Source organism: Theropithecus gelada, chromosome 7a, assembly GCF_003255815.1.
Source record: "Theropithecus gelada isolate Dixy chromosome 7a, Tgel_1.0, whole genome shotgun sequence".
Classification (NCBI taxonomy): domain Eukaryota; kingdom Metazoa; phylum Chordata; class Mammalia; order Primates; family Cercopithecidae; genus Theropithecus; species Theropithecus gelada.
Genome location: NC_037674.1, coordinates 23,584,284 through 23,607,097, shown reverse-complemented (window position 1 = coordinate 23,607,097; position 22,814 = coordinate 23,584,284). Strand labels below are relative to the sequence as shown.

The 22,814-nt window shown below is 40.2% G+C and overlaps 1 protein-coding gene across 1 annotated transcript in view; it reads right to left on the bottom strand.

The window, feature by feature from the left end:
* The window catches only part of SLC12A1 (solute carrier family 12 member 1), a 101,145-nt gene that overhangs the window by 50,930 nt on the left and 27,401 nt on the right, over positions 1-22,814 (bottom strand). Inside the window, exons 8-15 of the mRNA XM_025389964.1 lie at positions 22,684-22,795; positions 20,504-20,631; positions 14,067-14,151; positions 10,776-10,927; positions 8,653-8,760; positions 8,209-8,332; positions 5,968-6,069; positions 3,847-4,002 (exon numbers count right to left, since the gene is read on the bottom strand). Coding sequence (XP_025245749.1) covers positions 3,847-4,002; positions 5,968-6,069; positions 8,209-8,332; positions 8,653-8,760; positions 10,776-10,927; positions 14,067-14,151; positions 20,504-20,631; positions 22,684-22,795 — 967 coding nt within the window. The remainder of the gene's footprint in view (positions 1-3,846; positions 4,003-5,967; positions 6,070-8,208; positions 8,333-8,652; positions 8,761-10,775; positions 10,928-14,066; positions 14,152-20,503; positions 20,632-22,683; positions 22,796-22,814) is intronic.

Here is a 22,814-nt window from a genome sequence, read left to right as displayed (position 1 = left end):
TTCCTAAAAAGCACTTTGTATCCTTCTATGAATACTATGTGAATCTTCAGAAGCAAAGGCTTCATTCCAGCAAAGGATCAGACTGTACAACTGCAGTCCTAGAAATCTTGCTTGGTGGGAAAGGCTGTGCGATAACCACGTTGCAGGCAGATAGACTTGGGAAACTGGTCAATCCCTGAATAAAAATCAAAGCATCGTCACACTTTTTTTTTTTTTTTTTTTTGAGATGGAGTTTCTCTCTGTCACCAGGCTGGAGTGCAGTGGTGCGATTTTGGCTCACGGTAACCTCCGCCCCCCAGGTTTGAGAGATTTTCCTGCCTCAGCCTCCTGAGTAGCTGGGACCACAGGCACCTGCCACCATGCCTGGATAATTTTTGTATTTTTAGTAGAGACAGGGTTTCACCATATTAGTCAGACTGGTCTCAAACTCCTGACTTTGTGATCCACCCATCTCCGCCTCTCAAAGTGTTGGGATTATAGGCGTGAGCCACCGCACCTGGCCCAAATTCTTAAATTGAAAAGAGAAGCAGCATTTCTGTATACACAGAAAGTGTGCAGTAATCTTTATATTTTGAACAGTAAAACTGAATAGCATGGGAATTCTTACTTCTAGAATTCTATGAAGAAGGTCAAGGTTCTTTAGCAAACATTTTAGTTTGATCTGTGAGAAGCTAATACTTAATCTTCATCATAAGGGAGATCAGCTCTACCATCCCTCCCCCCCCACCCCCCCCCCTTTTTTTTTTGAGACGGAGTCTTGCTCTCGCCCAGGCTGGAGTGCAGTGGCACCATCTTGGCTCACTCCAAGCTCTGCCTCCTGGGTTCACGCCATTCTCCTGCCTCAGCCTCCCAAGTAGCTGGGACTACAGGCACCCCCCACCACGCCCGGCTAATGCTTTTTTGTGTGTTTTTAGTAGAGATGGGGTTTCACCATGTTAGCCAGGATGGTCTCGATCTCCTGACCTTGTGATCCACCTGCCTCGGCCTCCCAAAGTGTGCATGAGCCACCGTGCCCGGCTTTTTTTTTTTTTTTTTTTTTTTTTTAAACAAATTTAAGTATTAAATAGATCTTCCAAGGTTTATGAGAGGAAGTCCCTGGCAAGAATGTACAGATACACCCCAGATGACAGACAAAACCTATTCTCCTGGAGATCCAGGGAAATGGGTGAATGATAATTATCTGGAGATAAAGAAGATCAATATTGATTAAGTGTTGATGGTGCATCAGGCATTAAGCATACCTTAGGCCGTTTATTTTAAATAGGGATAAAAACTCTACTAGTCAATTGGACGTTTATATGTAAAAAGTGAACCTTGAATGATACCTCACATCATGTACAAAAATTAACTCAAAATGGATAATAGACCTAAATATAATTTCCAAAGCATTTAAACTTCTAGAAGTTTGTGACTTTTGATTAGGAAAAGATATCTTAGATCAGATGCAACATGGTAAGCCATTAAAAAAAAAAAAGATAAATTAGACTTCACAAAAACTCAGAAGTTTTATTCTTCAAAACAAATTGTAAGGAAAATAGAGAAACCACAGATCCAGAGAAAATATTTGCAAAACACATGCTACTAAAGGATTTGTGTCCAGAATAGATAAAGAACTCTCATTACTGAATAATAAGAAAACAACTAAAACATGAGCAAAAGATTTAAACAGACACTTGGCTAAAAAAGATATATGGATGGCAAATAAGATGTTCAACATCGTTAATCATTGGGAAAATGCAAATTAAACCACAATGAGGTGGCACTACACATCTATTAGAATGGCTTTTAAAAAATCAACTGGCAGTAATACATGCTGACAAAAATGTGGAGCATCTAGGACTCTCTCATTCATGGCTCGTAGGAATGGAAAATAATACTGCTACCACAGAAAACAGTTTGGCAGTTTCTTATAAAGTTATATATACACTTACTATTTAATCATAAATCCCACTACCAGATATTTACCCAAGGGAAAAATGAAAACATAAGTCCACATAAAGTCCTGTGGACCTAAACTGAAAACAACTCAGATGACCATCAACTGGTGAATAGAATTTAAGAATATATGTGATGTATTCATACAATAGAATCCTACTCAGCAACACCAAAGAATAAACCACTTACATATGCAACAGCATGGGTAAATCTAAAAGCATTCTGCTAAGTGAAAGGAAGTCTTCTCAAAGGCTATATCTTGTATGTTTCTATTTATATGGTATTTTGGAAAAGGCAAAGCTACAGGATCAGACATCAGAAAAGCAGCTGCCTGAGGCTAAGTTGGAGGGTGGAGATTGACTACACAGGGGTATAAGGGAACTTGTGAGGATGATGGAAATATCCTGTATCTTGATGATGGTTACAACACTGTACCAGTTTGTCAAAACATACAGACAGCCAATTTAAAAGGGATGAATTTTTCCATATGTAAGTTATACATGATGTTAACAATATGTAAAGAAATAAATAAAAGCTAAACAGACCCCTCCAAGGTAGTTACTACAATCTCTGCTTTACTGGCAGAGTAAGGGAACAGAGAATGTGAGGGTGGCTCTGGGTTTCCCTGCACCGCACTGTCTGCAGCCCCTCCTAGATTTAATATCCCTGGTACTAAAGTCAACACCCAAAGTTCAGATCCAATTGTTTCTTCAATTGATTAGCCTGTGCCATCTTCCTGTTGCTCACAACATCAGATTCTTTGGCATGACCTTTAAGTTTCTTATTTATCTGGCCCCCACCACTCTTCCAGGCTCCCTCTGTGATCCTTCTCCCCATCACTCAGGAGCCTTCTGTGTGTTGAAGGCCTTGAGCCTTCCCAAATATGCCGCCCCGCACTTGTATGTGTCCTTACTGTCATTCATGCTTCACCTTCTGCCCAGAATACCATTCCCCGACTCTGATTAACCAAACCCCAGTTGCTTGCTTTTTTTTTTTTAAAAAAAAAAACTAATTTATTTATTCATTTAAAAAATATTCGTTAAATGTCCACTGAGTGTTTGACTCTGTGAACATAAGTTAGGAACCAGAAAGTTTTCCTGGATAACTCCAAAGTTAATCCTTCCCTCCCCTTTTCTCAGCAATTTGCTCATATTACTCTCATAGTGGTTACTATTTTGTATCATAATTAATTCCTTAAGTGTGACTCTGTGAACTCCTTGAGCACAGGGACTATGTCTAATTTATCAGGACATCAGAAACAAAGTGAAGTAATGGAAAGCTTGTCGGGTTGGTTTGGTATCATACACGTGCTGGTTATATGGTCAGATCCATCACATCCTGATTATTACTTTGGTAAGTAGTCAACTCTTTGAACCCCAGTTTCTTCATCTGTAAAATGGCACTAATAGTATTGTGAGGATTGAATGAGTGCATGGTATATAATAGGTGCTCAACGAGGTTAACTATTGCTATTATTATTATTATTTGAGATGGAGTTTCGCTCTTGTTGCCCAGGCTGGAGTGCAGTGGCATGATCTCAACTCACTGCAACCTCTGCCTTCCGGTTTCAAGCGATTCTCCTGCCTCAGCCTCTTGAGTAGCTGGGATTACAGGGGCCCGCCACCACGCCCGGCTAATTTTTGTATTTTTAGTAGAGACGGGGTTTCACCATGTTGACCAGGATGGTCTTGAACTCCTGACCTCGTGATCCACCCTCCTCAGCCTCCTGAAGTGCTGGGAGCACAGGCGTGAGCCACTGTGCCCAGCCCCAACTATTGTTACTATTATATTCCATGATATTATTAATATACTCCTTACATATGCCTCACCTAAGCACATAAAAATGCTTAATAAATGAGCAGTTAGAGAGTGATTTGGAAACCCTATTCCATACAGTCCTTATTATCTTACCTGGCTTCTTATAAGTCACATAGACATAGAGGAAGAATTCAATGACATAGGTGATGACAGCTGCCCACCAGTTGATGACAAACATGACTGCACAGCACAAAACAGCTCCAAAAAGAGATACCCACATGTTGTAAATTCCATACGCAGGTCTCCATCCTGAAAATAAAATATGCAGAAGGAAAACTTCCACTCTACCACGATCACGCCACCGACTATTATAAGAATGCAGGTAACGTGCCTTTTTCCTGACATAAAGAATCAGAACTTTTAGGTCAATTTCCAGGCTCTGTGCTTATTTTCCTATGATCTTGGGTCCCTGGTCTATGAAGATGGTACTTACACCAAACAGAATGCTGTAAAGTTTAGGAAATGTTAAGCATCTGAAAAATGTGCCATTCAGGACCCTCCATACTCCGTGCTCCTGACCGTCTTCCCAAACTTCCAAACCTTAAGCATCTGGTATTTATGCCATCAGGAACTGAAAAGAGGTAGGAGGAATAGAAAGAGTGGGATCTACCAGGTGGGAAGGAGAAAGTTCTTGGTTGTCCGAGAAAGAAAAAGTGAAAAAAATGGGTTTTTTGCTCCCATGGAGAAGGCAGAGTAATCATCAAGAGTCAATCTGCTTGACTTCCTGGTAGCTCTTCCATTACCCTAAGAGGACAGTGTTTGCCTTTTCAGAAATAATAATTGATGAATAAAGCAGGAGAAATGGCTTTTTAAACTCAATGGCTAGCAAAGGCTTCTGAAACCCAATGTGTTAATATGTCATGCATTTTGCAATGAAAATATTTCTCACAGTGTGCACATGTATGGGGGTTTTCTGTGTTCTCTTAGTATCCTGAAATGGAAGCAAGTGGAAGACCGTATGGACAGAAGGGAAAAGCTCTGATTTGAAGGGCACCTTTTGTTAATGAATGGGGTACGTTTTAATATAGGAGTTGCCAAAACACAACAGAACTTTACGTGTTTGGGAGCAATTTCCTAAATGGCCACAAGATGGACATAGCACTTCAAGGACATCATTGAAAATAGCCTTATTTTTCTCTGAGTCTGGGTTCCCGTCCGTGTGTGTGTGTGTGTGTGTGTGTGTGTGTGTGTGTGTGTGAGAGAGAGAGAGAGAGAGAGAGACAGTTTCTGGGTTTGCGTATCCATGTGTCTCCCTCTATATGCTTTTCTATATTTTCCTCTCTCTCTCCCCCTCTTTCCCATTCTCCTTTGCACTCTTTTCCCTGGCTGTCTACTATTTCACCTTATTTGTCAGAAGTGGCCATAACATGGCATGGAGTCACACATTTCTGCGTTAACAAAACACACAAAGAAACAGAAAGTCCTCTGTTACTTTCTGTAGCCTAGTATTCGTTAGATTAAGGTTGGTCTTCCATCTATATTTTGTCTTATTGGCAGCAAGTTTTCCAAAGGAGGCTTAATATCTTGTCAGGCCCTGAATGAGTGGAAATGTGTTTATATATCCGGTAAAAGTTCTCAAGATGGAGATCTTTCTGAAGGTAGGTAATGACAAGTCTCTATTCTGGTAGAAAGGCAGAAGAAACTGTAGTGGACAATGAAAGCAAAGAAGAGGTGAGGAGTGACTAGAAAGGGGAAGGCTCTTTGGTGTGAAATTTTGAACAACTTTAAACCACAGCCCAAAGGGTGCACTGATGCCACCAGCATCAATGCAGCCTGTCTACATTGCCTCCACTCAGCAGGTAATTATGGGAACTACTCATCCTTCTCTTCTGCACCATGGGCAGGAAACAAATTGATAGTAAGGAAGTTTCAAATATATACATTAATTCCACTTCTGTGGTCACTTTCACCCTGGAAATAAATAGTGGTGTTTTTCTACTGCTGAAATAAATGTAGTTTCTCTTGCAATGAATAATTTATTGCCACGGGAGAAAATTGACTTTACGGTTGGTCAAAAAGGCCATTGCTCAAATGATTCTTTTTCTATTTCAAAACTCATCCCCAAACTCACCAAAATAAAGTAGATTACGCTTCCTACTAGGATATAAGGAAACATATAAACACAGATTGAACACTTTTCACTGACTTATTTCATTTTATTGAGACAAACTAACTGTTTGCTTAGGCATATTTTAGTTTTGGAAGTCAGCTTACCTGGAGATTTGGCATAAGAGGCATGGAAGCAGGAGAAATTAATAAGTGCATATGAGGCCAGGAAAAAGTTGGAGATGATGGGAGCAATGGTGTTCAGTTCCGCTGTAAAAGTAACAGAATTGAACATGTACGTATGAGTGATGAGACCAGGGGCTGAACAGCTGTTACAGCCTGGAAGCTTGACTTTATTTGGAAATTGAAAACATAGCGAGCATCTGTCAAAGTTTAAGAAGTTAGTCATTTTTCTTTGGGGGATACATATTTACTCTTAGCTAGGGTTTCTATAAAGTAAGAAATAAAAAAGTCTACCAATCAGAAAATAGACAATTGAGACCCCTACCTACAAAATGTTCAAGTGGCAATGGGTAGGTGTGGGACTGGGCATACAATTAACTCCCCTGCAGCTTTTCTGGAGGCATCTAATCCTGTGTTCTTTAACTGTTATGTATGCAATAAATAGGCTCTGCAGGGTATTGGTTAAATACCAGTGCACCGAAAACTCCCTAGTGGAAATCTCCGTGCATAGACCCAATATGTGTTCTCTGATTTTCAGGACTCTTTGTCATTCCTGCCTTTTCCACATCTCTAGAGAGTTCTGCCTCTCAAGGCTAGCCAAATATATTATTATTATTATTATTATTATTATTATTATTATTATTATTTTGAGATAGAGTCTAGCTCTTGTCGCCTAGCCTGGAGTGCAATGGCACAATCTCAGCTCACGGCAACCTCTGCCTCCCGGGTTCAAGCGACTCTCCTGCCTCAGCCTCCCTAGTAGCTGGGACTATAGGTGCCTGCCACCATGCCCAGGTAATCTTTGTATTTTTAGTAGAGACAAGGTTTCACCATGTAGGCTGGGCTGGTCTTGAACTCCTGACCTCGAGTGACCTGCCCACCTCAGCCTCCCAAAGTGCCGGGATGAACAGGCGTGAGCCACTGTGCCTGGTCCAAAAATACTTTTGCCTCAGGAGTAAATATCTGGTATGATTTAATTCCAGTTGGATTTTTTACTGGGCAATACAAGAAAAAATATAGAGACGTCATCCTTTATCTGAAGGTCAGACACCTATCACCCTCAATGATGCAAATGATGCAATGGTGCAAGTGATGCAATGATGCAAATGCAGGCAGCTGGGTGTGATTCTGGAACATGGATACCGACAAGAAAGTAGGCAAAACAGCTGCCATGATGCTTATGCATGGAGCCAATCCACTTGTTCTGAAAGAATGACTTTAAATGATATTATCTAATGTATACAAGACTTTTAAAACTTTGGTTGCTCACTCACTTAAATGCAGCATGAGGCAATGATTTGAGATCTTAAAGGCTAAATTACATAATTGAAACATCTCTATATGAAATCACTTTTAAGTTAATTTTTAAAAATCTAACAAACACAGAGAGTTACAAATTCCCTTCTTCAGCCTCATACAAATGCTATGAGGATTCATGAATTATAGTGCCTTCCTGAGTTCAACATGTAATGATGAGGAGCCCTCATTGCTTGGCACTGCCGTGCTGAAGAAGTCTCTGCCCGCCTGTGTGTGGCTCCCAAAGTCCTCTGCCTTCTGCTTCTTTTCCTCTGATATGCTCATCAGCAGAGGTGAGGCCTTAGGGAGGAGTGAGACATGCGCAAGTTTAAGTTGATGAATGTGCCTCTCCAAGATTATGTAGCTGTTTCTATATCACCTGGGGAGAGGAAGCCAAGATTATAGTCTAGGTAAGTGGTTCTCAAATACCAGTGGTCTACTTGAAATGTAGACTTGTGAAATGTAGACTCCTTACCCTCAGAGAGTCTGACTCAGTTACTCTGGAATTGGGCCTGAAGTCTCCGCACTCGCCCAAACACCCCAGGTGATTGCGAGATAGATGCTCAGTGGACCACATTCCCAGAAACACTAACAGGCAATTCAATTCTGCTAGCCATCAGGCCAGTAGTTATGGCAGCTGGGGGAGACTCTGGATTTAGACAGTTTCAGGCAGGTGGGAAGAAGGATTCAGCTGCCTTTGGTTGGATGGATTTCAAACACTCAGATTCAAAGAATAGATTAAAATTCAAAGTCTACCTCGAGTTCCTCAAAGGCCCTCTACACACAAGGATTTCTCATTTCCTTCTTAGATGCCAATATTCCCAAATGGGATCCTAAACATGAAACGGGTAATTTTTCAAACTAAAAGGAAAGCCCTATGAATAATCAGAATTCTTTGGTTTTCAATCCAAACAAGAAAACTTTACAAACCAATAAGAATAAATGCCATGGCTATAAGAAAAGTGAGAATATATCCTCTCAGGGGTTCATTGTTTTTCCCGTATCCCTTTGCAAAAAACTGCAGAGCTTTGTAGATGTTGTCCTTGCACAGAGCCTAATGGAAAAGAAGAGAAGACATTTGTCATTTATAGCTATGCACAGTCATTTTCTCTAGGTGATTCAAACGGGAAGATTTGGGGAAAGATTAAGTGATACACAAGATGAGGCACAAGTTAACACTGCACTTTATCATTCTTTATATTATTTGAATCGATCTTGACTATATGGCAGACATAGCACTTGAGCCAAATGCAAACATTAACTGTTTCAGAAAATGATGGAAAATGATTGCCAGTGAGAATGAATATTTCAGCTTGCTTCACATTCTGTGGAAACAGCAATAGGGAGAAGCACAAGCTGTTGTGCTTGTATTACCTGAAACACTTTGGGTGCGCTGACAAGGGAAGCCAGGGCGGAGGAGAGCGTTGCAGAAAAGATTCCCGCAGTGATGAGGGGGCCAAAGCCTGATACCATGCTCATGACCTTGAGAAGAGAGGTACAAGTAAGGAGACTTCCTGTGATTTGGAATCTATTTCATAAGCAAATTGCTTTCAGCTAGATTTTTTCCCCCTGCTTCTTTCTCACTTTCACATTCTTGTTTGTTTGTTTGTTTGTTTGTTTGTTTGAAACGGAGTCTCGCTCTATCGCCCAGGCTGGAGTGCATTGGCACGATCTTGGCTCATTGCAACCTCTGCCTCCTGGGTTCAAGCAATTCTTGTACCTCAGCCTTCCAAGTAGCTGGGATTACAGGCACCTGCCACCACGCCCCGCTAAATTTTGTATTTCTAGTAGACACGGGATTTCACCATTTTGGCCAGGCTGGTCTTGAACTCCTGACCTCAAGTGATCTGCCCGCCTCAGCCTCCCAAAGGGCTGGGATTGTAGGCATGAGCCACTGTACCTGGCCCATTCTCACGTTCTTAATTTTATTTTTTAAAAATAGAAATGGCCTTTTTGGTTATTTATAAGATAATAAATGCTCACCGCAATATATCCAGAAGATACTGGAAAAAATAAAGAAGGAAATGGTTTCAAGGATTTTGACATTTTCCCCTCTGTTCTTTGTGGCCATATGTTTCTTTGATGATGGGGAATTCTATCCAGCAGAAAGCAGTATTTTAATACGGTTTAGGGAGGGGCTCAGCTGTTTACTAGTCTTTTTACAGCCATTAACCTTTCTTCTTCCTGCACACAGAGGCTTTTCAGACCTTTGCTATTTCTGTGCTCATTAAACATAATTTTAGATCTGAGACATGATGTGATTCTATCAATTTAAGTTATATTTTGGAATAATGACTTCAGTTGAGTTAATTTCTCTTTGTGGGTTGTTAAAACAGAAGAGTGAAGCTTTCACGACAAATTTACTTCTCCCTCTGCTCACCAATCATGCAGACAAATTAATAGGTTTAAAGTCCTACAGCTTTCCTAACTTCTATTGTTACTTCCCCCTTATTTACCTTCCCTCTGGCACTCACAATTTCTCTCTTAGCCTTGTCTTCCAGGCTCTCCAGGGCCACCTCAAAGGCTTTGTCTAAGCTGAAGGCCGTATATGAAATGCATTCCAAGATTTCTCAGTGAACTTAAAACAGAACTATCATTTGACCCAGTAATCTCTTTACTGGGTATATATCCAAAAGAAAATAAATCATTCAACCAAAAAGATACAGGCACTTGTATGTCTAGTGCAGCACAATTCATAATAGCAAAGACATGGAATCAACCTAGATGCCCATCAGTGGTGGACTGGATAAAGAAAATGTGGTACACATACACCATACAATACTACACAGCCATGAAAAGAATAAAATCATGTCCTTCACGGTAACATGGATGCAGCTAGAGACCATTATCCTAAGCAAATTAGCACAGGAACAGAAAACCAAATACAACATATTCTCACTTATAAGTAGGAGCTAAACATTGAGTACTCATGAACATAAAGTGGCAACAAGGGACACTGGGGACTACTAGGGGGGGACAGAGGATGGCAAGGGTTGAAAACTAGCTATTGAGTACTATGCTTAGTACCTGGGTGAACTACTCACAATGAACAGAGGCTACTTGTTGTAATACCCCCAAATCTCAGCATCACACAATACACTCATGTAACAAACCTGCACATATAGGATACTCCCCAAATCTAAAATAAAAACTAAAATTATAAAAGAAAGAAATACATAACAAGTGCTAACTAACCTAAGTTCCTTTCCACCATGAAATCTTGCACAACTGACTGGAAGACACATAGTGCCAGGAGATGATCTCTCCCTGGTGATGCAATTCATACGACTGCCTATTGTCTCTGACCACAGGAAATGTAACATAGGATTCGCTACCATGTAATGCCTGTATGACTCCTTTCCCTCCCACATGAGTCATTCCATGCTGGATTCTTATCAGCCAGTAATCAATCAGTTGCAGATTCAGAAATCTTACTCTATGTGACATTCAAAAAATGAAAATAATGGCAATGAACAGTTTTAAATTTTGCTTCAAACCTGGAAATTGTTCATCAGTCCATACTGACATGGTTCATGTCGACATCTTGAGAAGTCATAGCCCAACCCACATGCTGCTGAACCATTGCAGTTCATCCCAGAAATGATGGTGTCATTCATGTTCCCGGTGGCATCTCGGACCACACAGGCCCCTGTGGAAACAACCGTGGCTTGTTATTTCTTTATAAGGTTCTGGTCCCCTAGGGTTTTCTTCTGAAAACATAGTTTACTTTGAGTCTGCAAAGGTCCATTTCTTAGCCTCTGTTCACTGTGGGTAGTTCTTGATAACTGGAGGCTCCCATCTGCTGAGCCCTGGGGTTTCCCCTTTTCTGTAAAAGGCTGCCATTTCAACTGCCTGTGTGACTTAGATTTGAGTGGTAAGAGACTTGGGAGTTGACACTCAGTCTTGATTTCTTATCTCTTAAAACTTGCATGATAGCCCTTGGTACATAACACATACTCAATACATATGTCTGGCTTAGTACTAACGACTGGATGGTTTTCAAGTAGAAGGATTTATTTCCTCATCTGCAAGAGAGCCAAGGGGTGGCATTATGGAATTCTATTATAGCGATTAAGAGAACGCAGCCCCTCTTTTCAACTAATGATATTCCTTGCATAATTTATAAAACAGAGTTATAGTTCCACATTATATGCAGTTTTAATGGTTTAAACAGTAAAGGAAATGTTTTAGGATAAAATATTCAGATTTCCTAGGCAATGGTCAAATAATATTGATCTAGTATCTATCTTAGTTGATCTATTCCATTATTTTCATGCATTTGAGTGTATCTGTCATTTTCTACTATAGCATTCTATGATGAACATCTTCGTGCATAAACTTTTTCTTCTAGGATAGATTCTTAAAAATAGAATTATGGTCATTTAAAAGACTGCTGATATATATTTTAATCACTGGCATTCCCTTATGATTTTTTCTAACTAATCTTTGCCGTGTTTTCGATAGGATTTTTGAAATATATGAATATATGTGTGAAGTATATATAAACTTTTCTGAACTACATGAAGGATAAATACTTTACAAACTAAATGCCAACCAATAAAACTGCTTTGGTTTTCAAACTCTACCCAGGGTGGATTCTCATGCCTTGCTAATAATACCTTTAAGACAGGTCCCAGAGACAGGAATAAATGTGATTCTTAGCCATGGAATCCACATTCTTTGAATTTGGGAGACTTAAAAATCATAAACTCTTTTTTGTTTGTTTGTTTTTGTTTTTGAGACAGAGTCTCGCTGTGTTGCCCAGGCAGATCGTGCAGTGGCACGATCTTGGCTCACTGCAACCTCCGCCTCCTGGGTTCAAGCAATTCTCTGCCTCAGCCTCCCAAGTATCTGGGATTACAGGCGCCTGCCACCATGCCCGGCTAATTTTTGCATTTTAAGTAGAGACGGGGTTTCACCCTCTTGGCCAGGCTGGTCTTGAACTGACGTCATGATCCACCCTCCTCGGCCTCCCAAAGTGCTGGGATTACAGGTGTGAGCCACTGCACCCGGCCAATCATAGACTCTTTTATCTGAAAGAGCCATTTAAAATAATCAGTGAGGGATCCTTTTTATCGTAGTCCTGAGAGGTAGCCTGCCAGCTTCTACTTGAACGCTTGAAATTATGGATGTCAATTACCAAGTCAAACTATCCTTTCATATTTTACCTGTTTGCATTGTTCATTTATGTTGAACTGAACTCTTTGAATCATGTATTTTAACCTCTGCATAACAGATCTCTCAAAATTCCCATGAAGCCAGGCCATGAGTCGTTATTTGTACTAATGACAGGACATTGACTCCATGACTGTCCTTCTCCTATGCTGGGCAAGTGTAGAAATGTATATTTTTCCATCCATTCGGGGCAAAACTTGAAGGTCTGAAATCAGGTCTATAACTTTACTCATTCTCTCACTTTAACTGTAATAAAAAAGAAAACCACTAGGGAAATTTAACTTTAGTGGTTTCAATGTCATTTAAAAATGTGTTGATTTCCTAAGGCACTGAAACAAAAAATCTCTTTACATGTAACTACACTTGGACATGCCCTAACAATACATTTATCTACCTATTTATTGATTTTTGACACATGGTCTCACTCTGTTGCCCAGGCTGGAGTGCAGTGGTGTGATCACAGCTCATTGCACCCTTGACCTTCCAGGCTTAAGCAGTCCTCCCACCTCACCCTTCCCAGTAGCTGGGATCATAGGTATGTGCCTCCACGCCCGGCTAATTTTTTATTTTTTGTAGGAATGGGGTCTCTCTATGTTGCACAGGCTAGTCTTGAACTCCTGGGCTTAAGCAATCCTCTGGCCTCAGTCTCCCAAATTGGGATTACAGGCATGAGCTACTGTGCCCAGCCCCGACAATACTTTGAACAAAGTTATCAGATTTCCTCAAACTAGAGACAATGAGACAGGGAAGGATTTAAGTTCATTTTTTTTTTTTAATCTCCAGAAACCAACTGTAGGTACATGCATCTTCTCAATTTCTCTTATAGTAAGCGGAAGAGGACTGTGACATACCCTTTGGCTTCATGGTGGTCCAGCCTAGAGCTTTTTCCCCTGTTGTACACAGAAGACGGTTTTCTTCTCTAAATGTTGAGAAACCTCTTCCTTTCCTACTATGCCAAAAGTATGAGGCAGCCCCTAACCAGGAGGAGGTGTGACTGTAGGCAGCAGGTGGAACGAAAGTCAGCCTCAGGAACAGCAGGTGAGTACACATATTTTCTGTTCACTGAGCAATGTAGGGGCTGGCCGCCCACACTGCCAGCAGCTGGGTCTTGTTCTGATATGCTGACAATTGGTGACGGTGACATTTCCATATTAAGGATAGCAGTGCAAGGATGAGACACAGTCACAAATTCCACATCTTTCATACTTTCCTAAGGCTGTTTTTAGGTTTGAATGGTTTTGTTTTTCACTTCTTTTCTCTATTCTGTTTCTCTCCTGCCTCCTAGAACAAGGGAAGTGTGTGCTGGAAGTGGTGGCCTCCTTAGCAGTGGGATTATCATCAAGGGTAGTAAAATGGGACCCTCTTTGTGTTCAGGTAGAATGACAACCTGATTAGCTTTATTCTAGCCCTGACCCAGAGATGCCTGTATTACAGCTTAATTGCATTCAAATCCCTAAAGTATCCAAATCATTAACATTAAGGTACCAAGAAGGGAATTAAAATGGTTGCCTTTTAAAAAGCTTTGTATTTATGCTTCATTGAAAGCCCACTAGATGTGAACAACTGGATCCCTCGTAATTCTGACATTCGAACACTAGAGACGTACTACTTACCTACACAAATTGCAACCGCTAAGTAGGCAACAGTGGTGACGAAAATGGCCAGCATGGTTCCTCTGGGGATGGCGTCTTGGGGATCCTTTAAAAAAATAATGTGGAGGTAGAAGAATACAGAGCAGAATAAGAACCATAGATCACTTGGAGTTATTTTCACATTTTCAGATTTTTAGGCTACCCATCCTGAGGCAAGTTCTAAGAAAAGATCAAGCAAACGGCAAGTTGATAAGCTCGAGCTTTATTTTAGACAAAGACAAGGTGTGCAAAGTGAATAAAGAAATCTGTAAAACTTTCAGCTGAACAGAAGACATCTCTAACTGTCCAGAAAGAAGTTTCTATAGAAAAGTATAGTAGGTAGTTCACTCACCAAGGCCTCATCCTTCTCTTTATCTCCTATGAATTTCATTTAGATGTATTACATCTTGAATTTGTAGGGGAAAACATACAAACATATCTGGCATGTTGATAATATCTCTGTATGTATTTGTTTTATACTGAGCTTAAGCTTGCCTTTAAAAAAATCACTTTTGACTGAGTGAAAAGGATGATCTACTTGCTAAATTCTCCAATCCCTTAAATTCCCTATTTGAAATCGAGTTCAGAAATATCTGCAATGGGAGATATTTAATTTCCATAAGCAGACATAAAGAAAGAGGCAAATTCAAGCTTATACCAGAAAATGCGCTTTTCTCTTGCTTATAAGTGTATATACATTCACTAAGTTGATTTCACATCATACTTAATTTACCATTTTATATCCTATTTGGGGGGCATAAATCATATAAAATCAATTTTTAAGTAGCATATTGAATTGTATTCGACTCAACTTAATAGAGATTATTAAATAGAAATTTTAATGTCTTCACTTTTACAGGACAGGGCCTGGCACAGAGTAGGAGTCAATAAATATTGAATTGAAGAAGGCACAGTATCAGCAGGTATGAGTCCCCCAACCAGAGCACATTAGACTCATCAATACAAATAAGCAATCACTGCAGTCAAACAAAGTTTGTGCTTTAAAAAGAAAACTAAAATGTGCTGAACGAGTCCGTCAAAAAGGTTATACATAGTGAATGTAGACTCAACTTGACAACTGAAAGTCACAACTGAATCAAGCAAACCTGCCCCCCATGGCAGTAAGCCGGCCCTGTGGAACCACTCTGTGATCATTAATTCCTCCGCACTCTTCTAGGAGTATCTGCACACAGGGTTTGTTCTGACATGTACATACCCAGTCTCTTCCTTCCAAACTATTGTCTTCAGTGTGGCAGGTGTATGAAATGGGGCAGTGCACAGAAGGAAAAAGAAGGCAGTCATGACTATGATGGGGCCTACTGAATACCCTAATTTATGTTATTTTCCCAAATTTATTTTATTGATGAAGAATTTCTTGAGATCTGAGTAAAATGTAAAGAACTGACAGTGGGAAAAACAGAAAAAAATATATATATAACATTTATGCATATTTTTATATACATATATATGGATAACAGATGTGAAGATGGAAGGCAGTCTTGTACCTAAAACACAAAAACTTAGTTTTTGGCCAGGCACGGTGGCTCACGTCTGTAATCCCAGCACTTTGGGAGGCCAAGGCGGGCGGATCACCTGAGGTCAGGAGTTTGAGAGCAGCCTGGCCAACATGGCGAAACCCCATCTCTACTAAAAATATAAAAATTAGCTGTGCATGGTGATGTGTGCCTGTAATCCCAGGTGCTCAGGAGACTGAGGCACGAGAATCACTTGAACCTGGGAGGCGAAGGTTGTAGTGAACTGAGATTGCGCCACTGCACTCCAGCCTGGGCGACAGAGTGAGATGCTGTCTCCAAACAAACAAACACCCCACAAACTTTTTTAGTTTTTTATTTGCAACTATCTGCTACAAACTCTAAAATGACTTAACAGGAGTCACATGAGAGTCGATCATGACTCTAAGACATTATTATTTATTTATTTATTTTGACATGGATTCTTGCTCTGTTGCCCAGGCTGGATTGCAGTGGCTCAATCGTGGTTCACTGCAGCCTCAACCTTCCCGTGCTCAAATGATCCTCCCACCTCAGCCTCCCAAGTAGCTGGGATGATAGGTGTGTGCGACCCTGCCCAGCTATTTTTGTGTGTGTGTTTTGTAGAGACAGGGTTTTGCCATGTTGCTCAGGCTGGTCTCAAACTCCTGGACTCAGACAATCGCCCACCTTGGCCTCCCAAAATGCTGTGATTATAAGCATAAGCCACCTTGTCTAGCCATGATCCCAAGACATTAACATGTAAATCTGGATGCCAATATATTAGTGTATGATTAGATATTCACATTGTCTGGTCTGGCTAGCTTCTCCTTAGATAGGGCTCAGGAGGACTTTGACAAATTATTGATTTTCACTTGAAATGTAGTTTCCATCCACAAGCAGTAACCCAAAACCTAACCTTCTTTATCTTTTTTCATTAGACATTTTATTTTTCCTTAGGACAGAATGCAAGCAATCTATTAGATCCCTGCTTTCTCAGTATGTCAACCACATCCTAATTTTGCTTCTCTGAAATCACTTCTTGATTAGACTTGGGTATTTTCTAAATCTTCTCCCAGGTACATATTTAAAGATCATCTATTAGTGCGTTATTAGCAAATGTAAGGTTCTGGATTTGTCGCATGCCCTTGTGCCTGTGAGCTTCCTTCCAGAGGAGGATTCTGAGGCTGTGAGTAGAGATCAGGACCCTGCCTACCCTATAGTGTGTAAACAGTAAATGTTTCCTAAATTGAACTGAATCCATTATGTTTTATTTCTAGGTTCACTTTCAAAGAGAAATAATATCTATAAGTACTGACGTTTCCTCCCCATTTCCCAACATATTGTCACCTCCCAGAATTTAACATGGTTGGCCCCTCCGGCTTGTGACCACGTTATTACTTCTCAAAGCATTCTCCTCTCTTGATTTGCATGACCCCACTGTCTTTTGATTTCTCCTGCTTCTTAGCTCTGTCTCTTTTTTCTTCATGGACTTGCTTTTTACCATTAATACTTTGAATGTCTGTGTCTCCCTGAACGCTGCCTCAAACCTCTTCTCTCTCCCCTTTTGCACATACCTGCATTAACTCATCCATGCCATGGCTGCCAGTCCTGCCCTAGCTCCTTTCAGAGCTCCAGACTCATACATCTAGCTACCCACTCACTAGACATTGCCACCCCATGTCCTTCTGCCATTTCAACCTCAATAGACAAATGTGAGCTTCCTTTCCTCATCTACTATACTGTGGAATCAATTCAACAGGTTACAGCCAGCATTAAAAGAATGCAATAGAATAGAACTGATGTGAGAATATCAGAAGGCATTGCTTGTAATAAAGTAGAGAACCATTTGGGGAAAATTTTCTAAGTGTGCACTTGGTTGTGATGTATAATGTTTTCTTACAGTGGGTCATAGTAAAAAACATTTTTTTTTCTATTTCTTCTCCTAACTCTAACAAAAGCTGATATCTTTGGTTCTTTTCCTCTGCATGGCCTTAAATCAGGCCCATGTTGTCTTTTGTCCAGACTATTATGATAGTCTCTAATTGATCTTTCTGCCTCCAGTCTTCCTGCCTATTACACCCTTTCCCCACCTTCCAAACCACCCTCCACAAGCTGTTAGCAGGCTCTCTATAAAACACATATTTGATCATGTTACTCCTTTGTCTAACCTCCTTAGAATCTCCAGCTAGTTTGGGGATAATATCCAAACTCTACTGTCTGTAGTTTAGAGGACCCCTGAGTTCTGTATATAGTAAAAGTATATAGTATATAGTAGAGTATGTGTTAAAAGTTAAACTTAATTATAAAATCATAAAAGTATTTTTAAATAAAAAGAATGCAACATTCTACGATAATGTTATGACCATGTATGCCCCCAAAATCCTAACAGGCCATTGTTTGTAGTTCTTTACATGTGAACTCAGAATCAGAGATATCTCAGTAGAGGCTGCTAAATAAATAAAAACTTCTTCACTAACACAACAACCCTAAATCAAGTTAACACTTATTTTGAAGGGGGAGGAATTTTAAGTCTTATCTTTTCAGACAGAAATAATATCTTCTCTTTCTTTGCTTACTCCCAGAGTACTTAGGGCACATAGAAAATTCTTTATAAATATGTTTCTTAACATATTAATGAAGGATGACATACACTACTCTGCACATAAAATAATTCTCATTAGCAGCATCTTTCTCGGTGCCTTTTTACACCCCATTCCTTCCATTTCAAATGTTCCTCTCTTCTTTGTCCTGTTGGCAAACTCCTGTTCATCCCTCAAAAGCTGGATTGAGTGTCCCCTCTTCTGAAAGTCTTCCTTTACTTTGGAGGGGACAGGCAATTGCTGCTTCCTCTTTCCTTTGCACTTGATTCTACTCTTGCTTGTTCTAATTCATGTAAGGGAAGTCTGTCTCCCCCTTCGACTCTGAGCTCCTTGAGGGACAGGTGAAGCTCCTTGCTTCCTCAGTACCTGGTGTGAACAGGCACTCAGTGAGGGCTAGCTAAGCGGAACTGACTACTAAACATCTGATACAAACTTGTTTTTAAGGAGTCTAAAGAAAGAACAATATTCTTTACTTTAAAGATGTGTTTATAGTTTGCAGAAATTTAAATCAGTGACCTCTGATACTCTCCCAGAGCTGAGAAACCAGAAGTTCAACATCCATAGCTAAATTTCATTCAGCAGTGATACTACTTGAATCATTTTGAACAAGTTTCTTAACTTTTCTGCACTTCAGCATAATATTTTTATGCCATTTCTGCTTGAGAACTTAACATAGCACTGTGGCCCTTAATATAAAAAATCTAAATGCCTTTATTTTATTTACTCAATTAGTATTTATTGAGGCTGTGCTAGCTTTGAGGATAAAGCAATGAACAAAGTCAAAGGCAAAGGCTCTACTTTCATGGAGTTATGTTCTAGGGCAAGCGCCTCTGGCTCAAGTCCCTCCAATAGCTGTTTCCTTTTGCCTTCAAGGTGATCGAGCCTCATCAGGGTTTCTCCAGTTGAACTGTAAGAGACTTCTCACTGTTCCCAGTTTCCTCATGCCTGACTATCCTTTCTGCCTGGAATACTCTATATTTCTTCATCAATAGTCAGCATCCAGCCTTTGCTTTATGTTCAGGTTCAAAAGTTATTTCTTTGAGAAAATCATCCCTGATTAACTTAACAATTATTTTTTTCAGTATTTTTATTTCACATCCCACTTGGAATATGCATATGGTTTTCATGTATGTATATTTCTTGATGAGTCTTGAAAATATTTCTCGTCTTCTAAAGTTGATCATAAATATGTTGAGGTAAAACCTGTGTCTTCTACTTTGTGTGTGTGTGTGTGTGTGTGTGTGGTAGAAACAACTTATTGTTCCCTGATATACGTCCTCACTTTCCTCCTTTTAATACTAGAACCCCCTAAAATTTTATCTGGGCACATGGCTGCTCAGATAGAGACAACATTTCCCACCCTCCTTTGCAACTAGGTAAGGCCACAAGACTAAATTCTGGCCAATGGAATGTCAACAGGAGTGATACATGCAAGTTCTAGGAATTGCTTGCCCTCTACATGCTTATCCCCCTTCCCATGGACTGGAATGTGACCTTGCAGATAGAGGGCAAGCCCCAAAGTAACGGTGAAACAAAGAGGTTATCTGGGTTCCTGGGCTACCTTTTGGAGCAGACCTTTCTTATACCACTGGATGGCCTATGGGCTTGATTTAACATAAAATGTTTATTTATTCATGAGTATATCAAGACTAATCAAGAAATATACATATGTTTTATTTATTTTTGTTTTTTTAAGAGATCAGGGTCTTACTGTATTGCCCAGGCTGGCCTCAAACTCCTGGGTTCAAGCAATCCTCCCACCTCAGCCTCCCAAGTGGCTGGGACTACAGGTGCATGACACTGTGCCCAACTGAGCTAGATTTTGTGCATTAAAACCTGCATCTTGTTTAGGCCACTGTTGCTGGTCTTTTATAACATTCCCATATCCTAACTCATACCATGCTCTTTGCAGTACTTCACACAGAATAATAAGTGGGAAGCTAAGTGAAAATGTGATTATTTCCCTTTGTTTTGTTTTGTTTTTACTTTTACAGGAAAATATTCTCATTCATTTGGGTTTAAAAGAGAAAGGACGGTTCTGGTATTTTTTCACTGAACTACATTTATTTTGAGGGAAATATGATACACTATCACACTACTGTGTTCTTCTGATATCACCGAATAAGACTTTTGAAAGAATTATCTGGAATAGAAATCCGAATATGGCATTAAAGGAAAGAACTTTTAAATCATCAGGAAATCTTACAGAAACATACAGTTTGAATATGTCGGGTGATATGGTCACATTTAACCTCTCTAGCTCCTTGTGCTACCCACCAGCTGTACCACCACGTCCCAGGACTGCAAAGCAGAGCAAACAACGTACCTCCAAATCTCCTGAGATATTGGCACCAGCAAGAATCCCAGTAGCTGCTGGGAAAAAAATGGCAAAGACAGAGAAGAAGCCTTCACCCTTTGTGAAGCGTGGCCCAAAGTTTTCTGCAAATATTGATGCTGCAACATAAATTATAAGAAAGTTATCATGTAGACATTTTTCACAGTGTAGGAGATTAAGTTACGGTTGGCTTCCCTAGACCTAAATGCAAATACACTCCTATGTTCTAATTTTTTTTTTTTTTTGAGACAGAGTCTCACTCTGTTGCCCAGGCTGGAGTGCAATGGCATGATCTCAGCTCACTGTAACCTCCGCTTCCCAGGTTCAAGCAACCAAGCGATTCTCCTGCCTCAGCCTCCCAAGTAGCTGAGATTACAGGCACCTGCCACACACCTGGCTAATTTTTTGTATTTTTAGTAGAGACGGGGTTTCACCATGTGGGCCAGGTTGGTCTCGAACTCCTGACCTCAGGGGATCCACCCGCCTCAGTCTCCCAAAGGGCTGGGATTACAGCCATGAGCCACTGCACCTGGCCACATTCCTATATTCTAAATGGAATGAACTTCAAGATGTGGTGTACTCCTGAGGAACTTTATGTTAATATTTGCCAAAAGTCAAAATATATATCATAAGCTTTTAGATCTCTATGACATCGTTCTGAAAAATCAATTTTTGTGCCGACAGAGATCCAGGCTGTCTGACTTTTTTGCATCTAGAAAAAGTTGAAAGAGGAGGAGATGAAGAATTCTCTCACGACCACACTGGCATACCCACAAATGCACCACCACACACATACACACACACACAACTACCTTCTCACACGCATAAATACCATAAACAATACACTGGTTTTCGATGCCTTTTTTTTTTTTTTGTAGTTGAAGAACCTTGTGGATGAGTCTGCTTTACAATTTTGCTACTAATGTATGAATCTTTTTACTCTTTACTCCTGGGTATTAGATCTTAGCTGCTTATACCAAATCCTCAGTATGGGAGAATATTATGATGAGGAGATTTGTTAATAAAATAATACCATCCCGCAGGTTGTCACCAAATTACTAAATAAAAAGGAAACAACCTGGAAGAAAAACAGGAGGAAAAAAGAGAAAAGAAGAGGCAGAAAAATGTGAACAAAAGAATCTGGGATGGAAAAATAGGAAAAAAAGGCTTAAAGAAAAAAAAAAATATGGTAGGAGTGGGAAGGAGGGAAAATAATAGAAAGGAAAAGGATATTAACATGCAAAGTGAACCAGAAAGTCTTTATGAAGAAAAGGAGTCAGGAAGAAAGAGATATGTGATATCAAAAAGAAATAAATACTGACCACTGAGTAAATAATGAAGGGAAACATTTAAAGACTCAGCAGTGGATTCTTGAGCAAGCTAGAGGGAAAAGAAAGGCGAGAACAGATAGAAGGAGTAAAATAAGGAGAGAAAGAAGTCAGATTTCACGCTCTGTGATATTATCATAGGATGCTACACTGAGTAACTCCTGCAGTCTTTTCTGCCTGAAAGCCTGACAGTGATGCTTCACTAGGTAATGCTATGGGAAAGCAAGGTGCAAACAAGTCTCGCAGGGAGAAAGAAATGCCTTTGTTTGACTTTAGTGCTCTGCAGTGGCTGAACAAACTGAGCTGTGTCTCTGTTTCTGCTATTTGACAGCAACAACAAAAGGTTTACAAAGCACTTTTGCATTGCAAAGCACATTTTGAGAAACTGTCTTATTTGTTTCTCAAAATTCCGTCAGGAAGTTCTTATTATTGTCCACGTTTTGGCAGGAAAATCTGAGACCCAGGCACATTAGGTGTTCTGTGCAGCTGTTAAGTGGCAGAGTTGAGACCCAACCTTGGGTCTCCTGAATCCAATACCAGGCTCTTTCCTGGAGAAATTTACTATCCATTTTATCACTAGTGAAACTCATATATTTTCTGGTTCTAAAACCTATGGTGTGCCCAGATTTGCTGGTGAGGTACTGGGTTTCAGAAGAGAATGATAGTTTTTGCCTCTATTATGCTTCCCCAATGCACTTCCCATTTCTTTTGAGCTCCTGCATCCACAGGTAACTTGAAAGGGGAGCCAGGCATTCTGATGGCTGGGGTTGGGGTGATGGGGATGGTGACGAGGAGGGCAATGGAGAAGTATTCAGTGAAAAGCAACCAATTTATTCCATGTACCTTGGTAATTAAAGAAACCTCTGGACTTTTTCTCATTGTTGGATGGAATGACAGTTCCAATGAAGAAGTTTGCAATAGCAATGAGAAGAATGACCAGAAGAATCACTTGGGCCTGGAATGGCAAGGTAAAA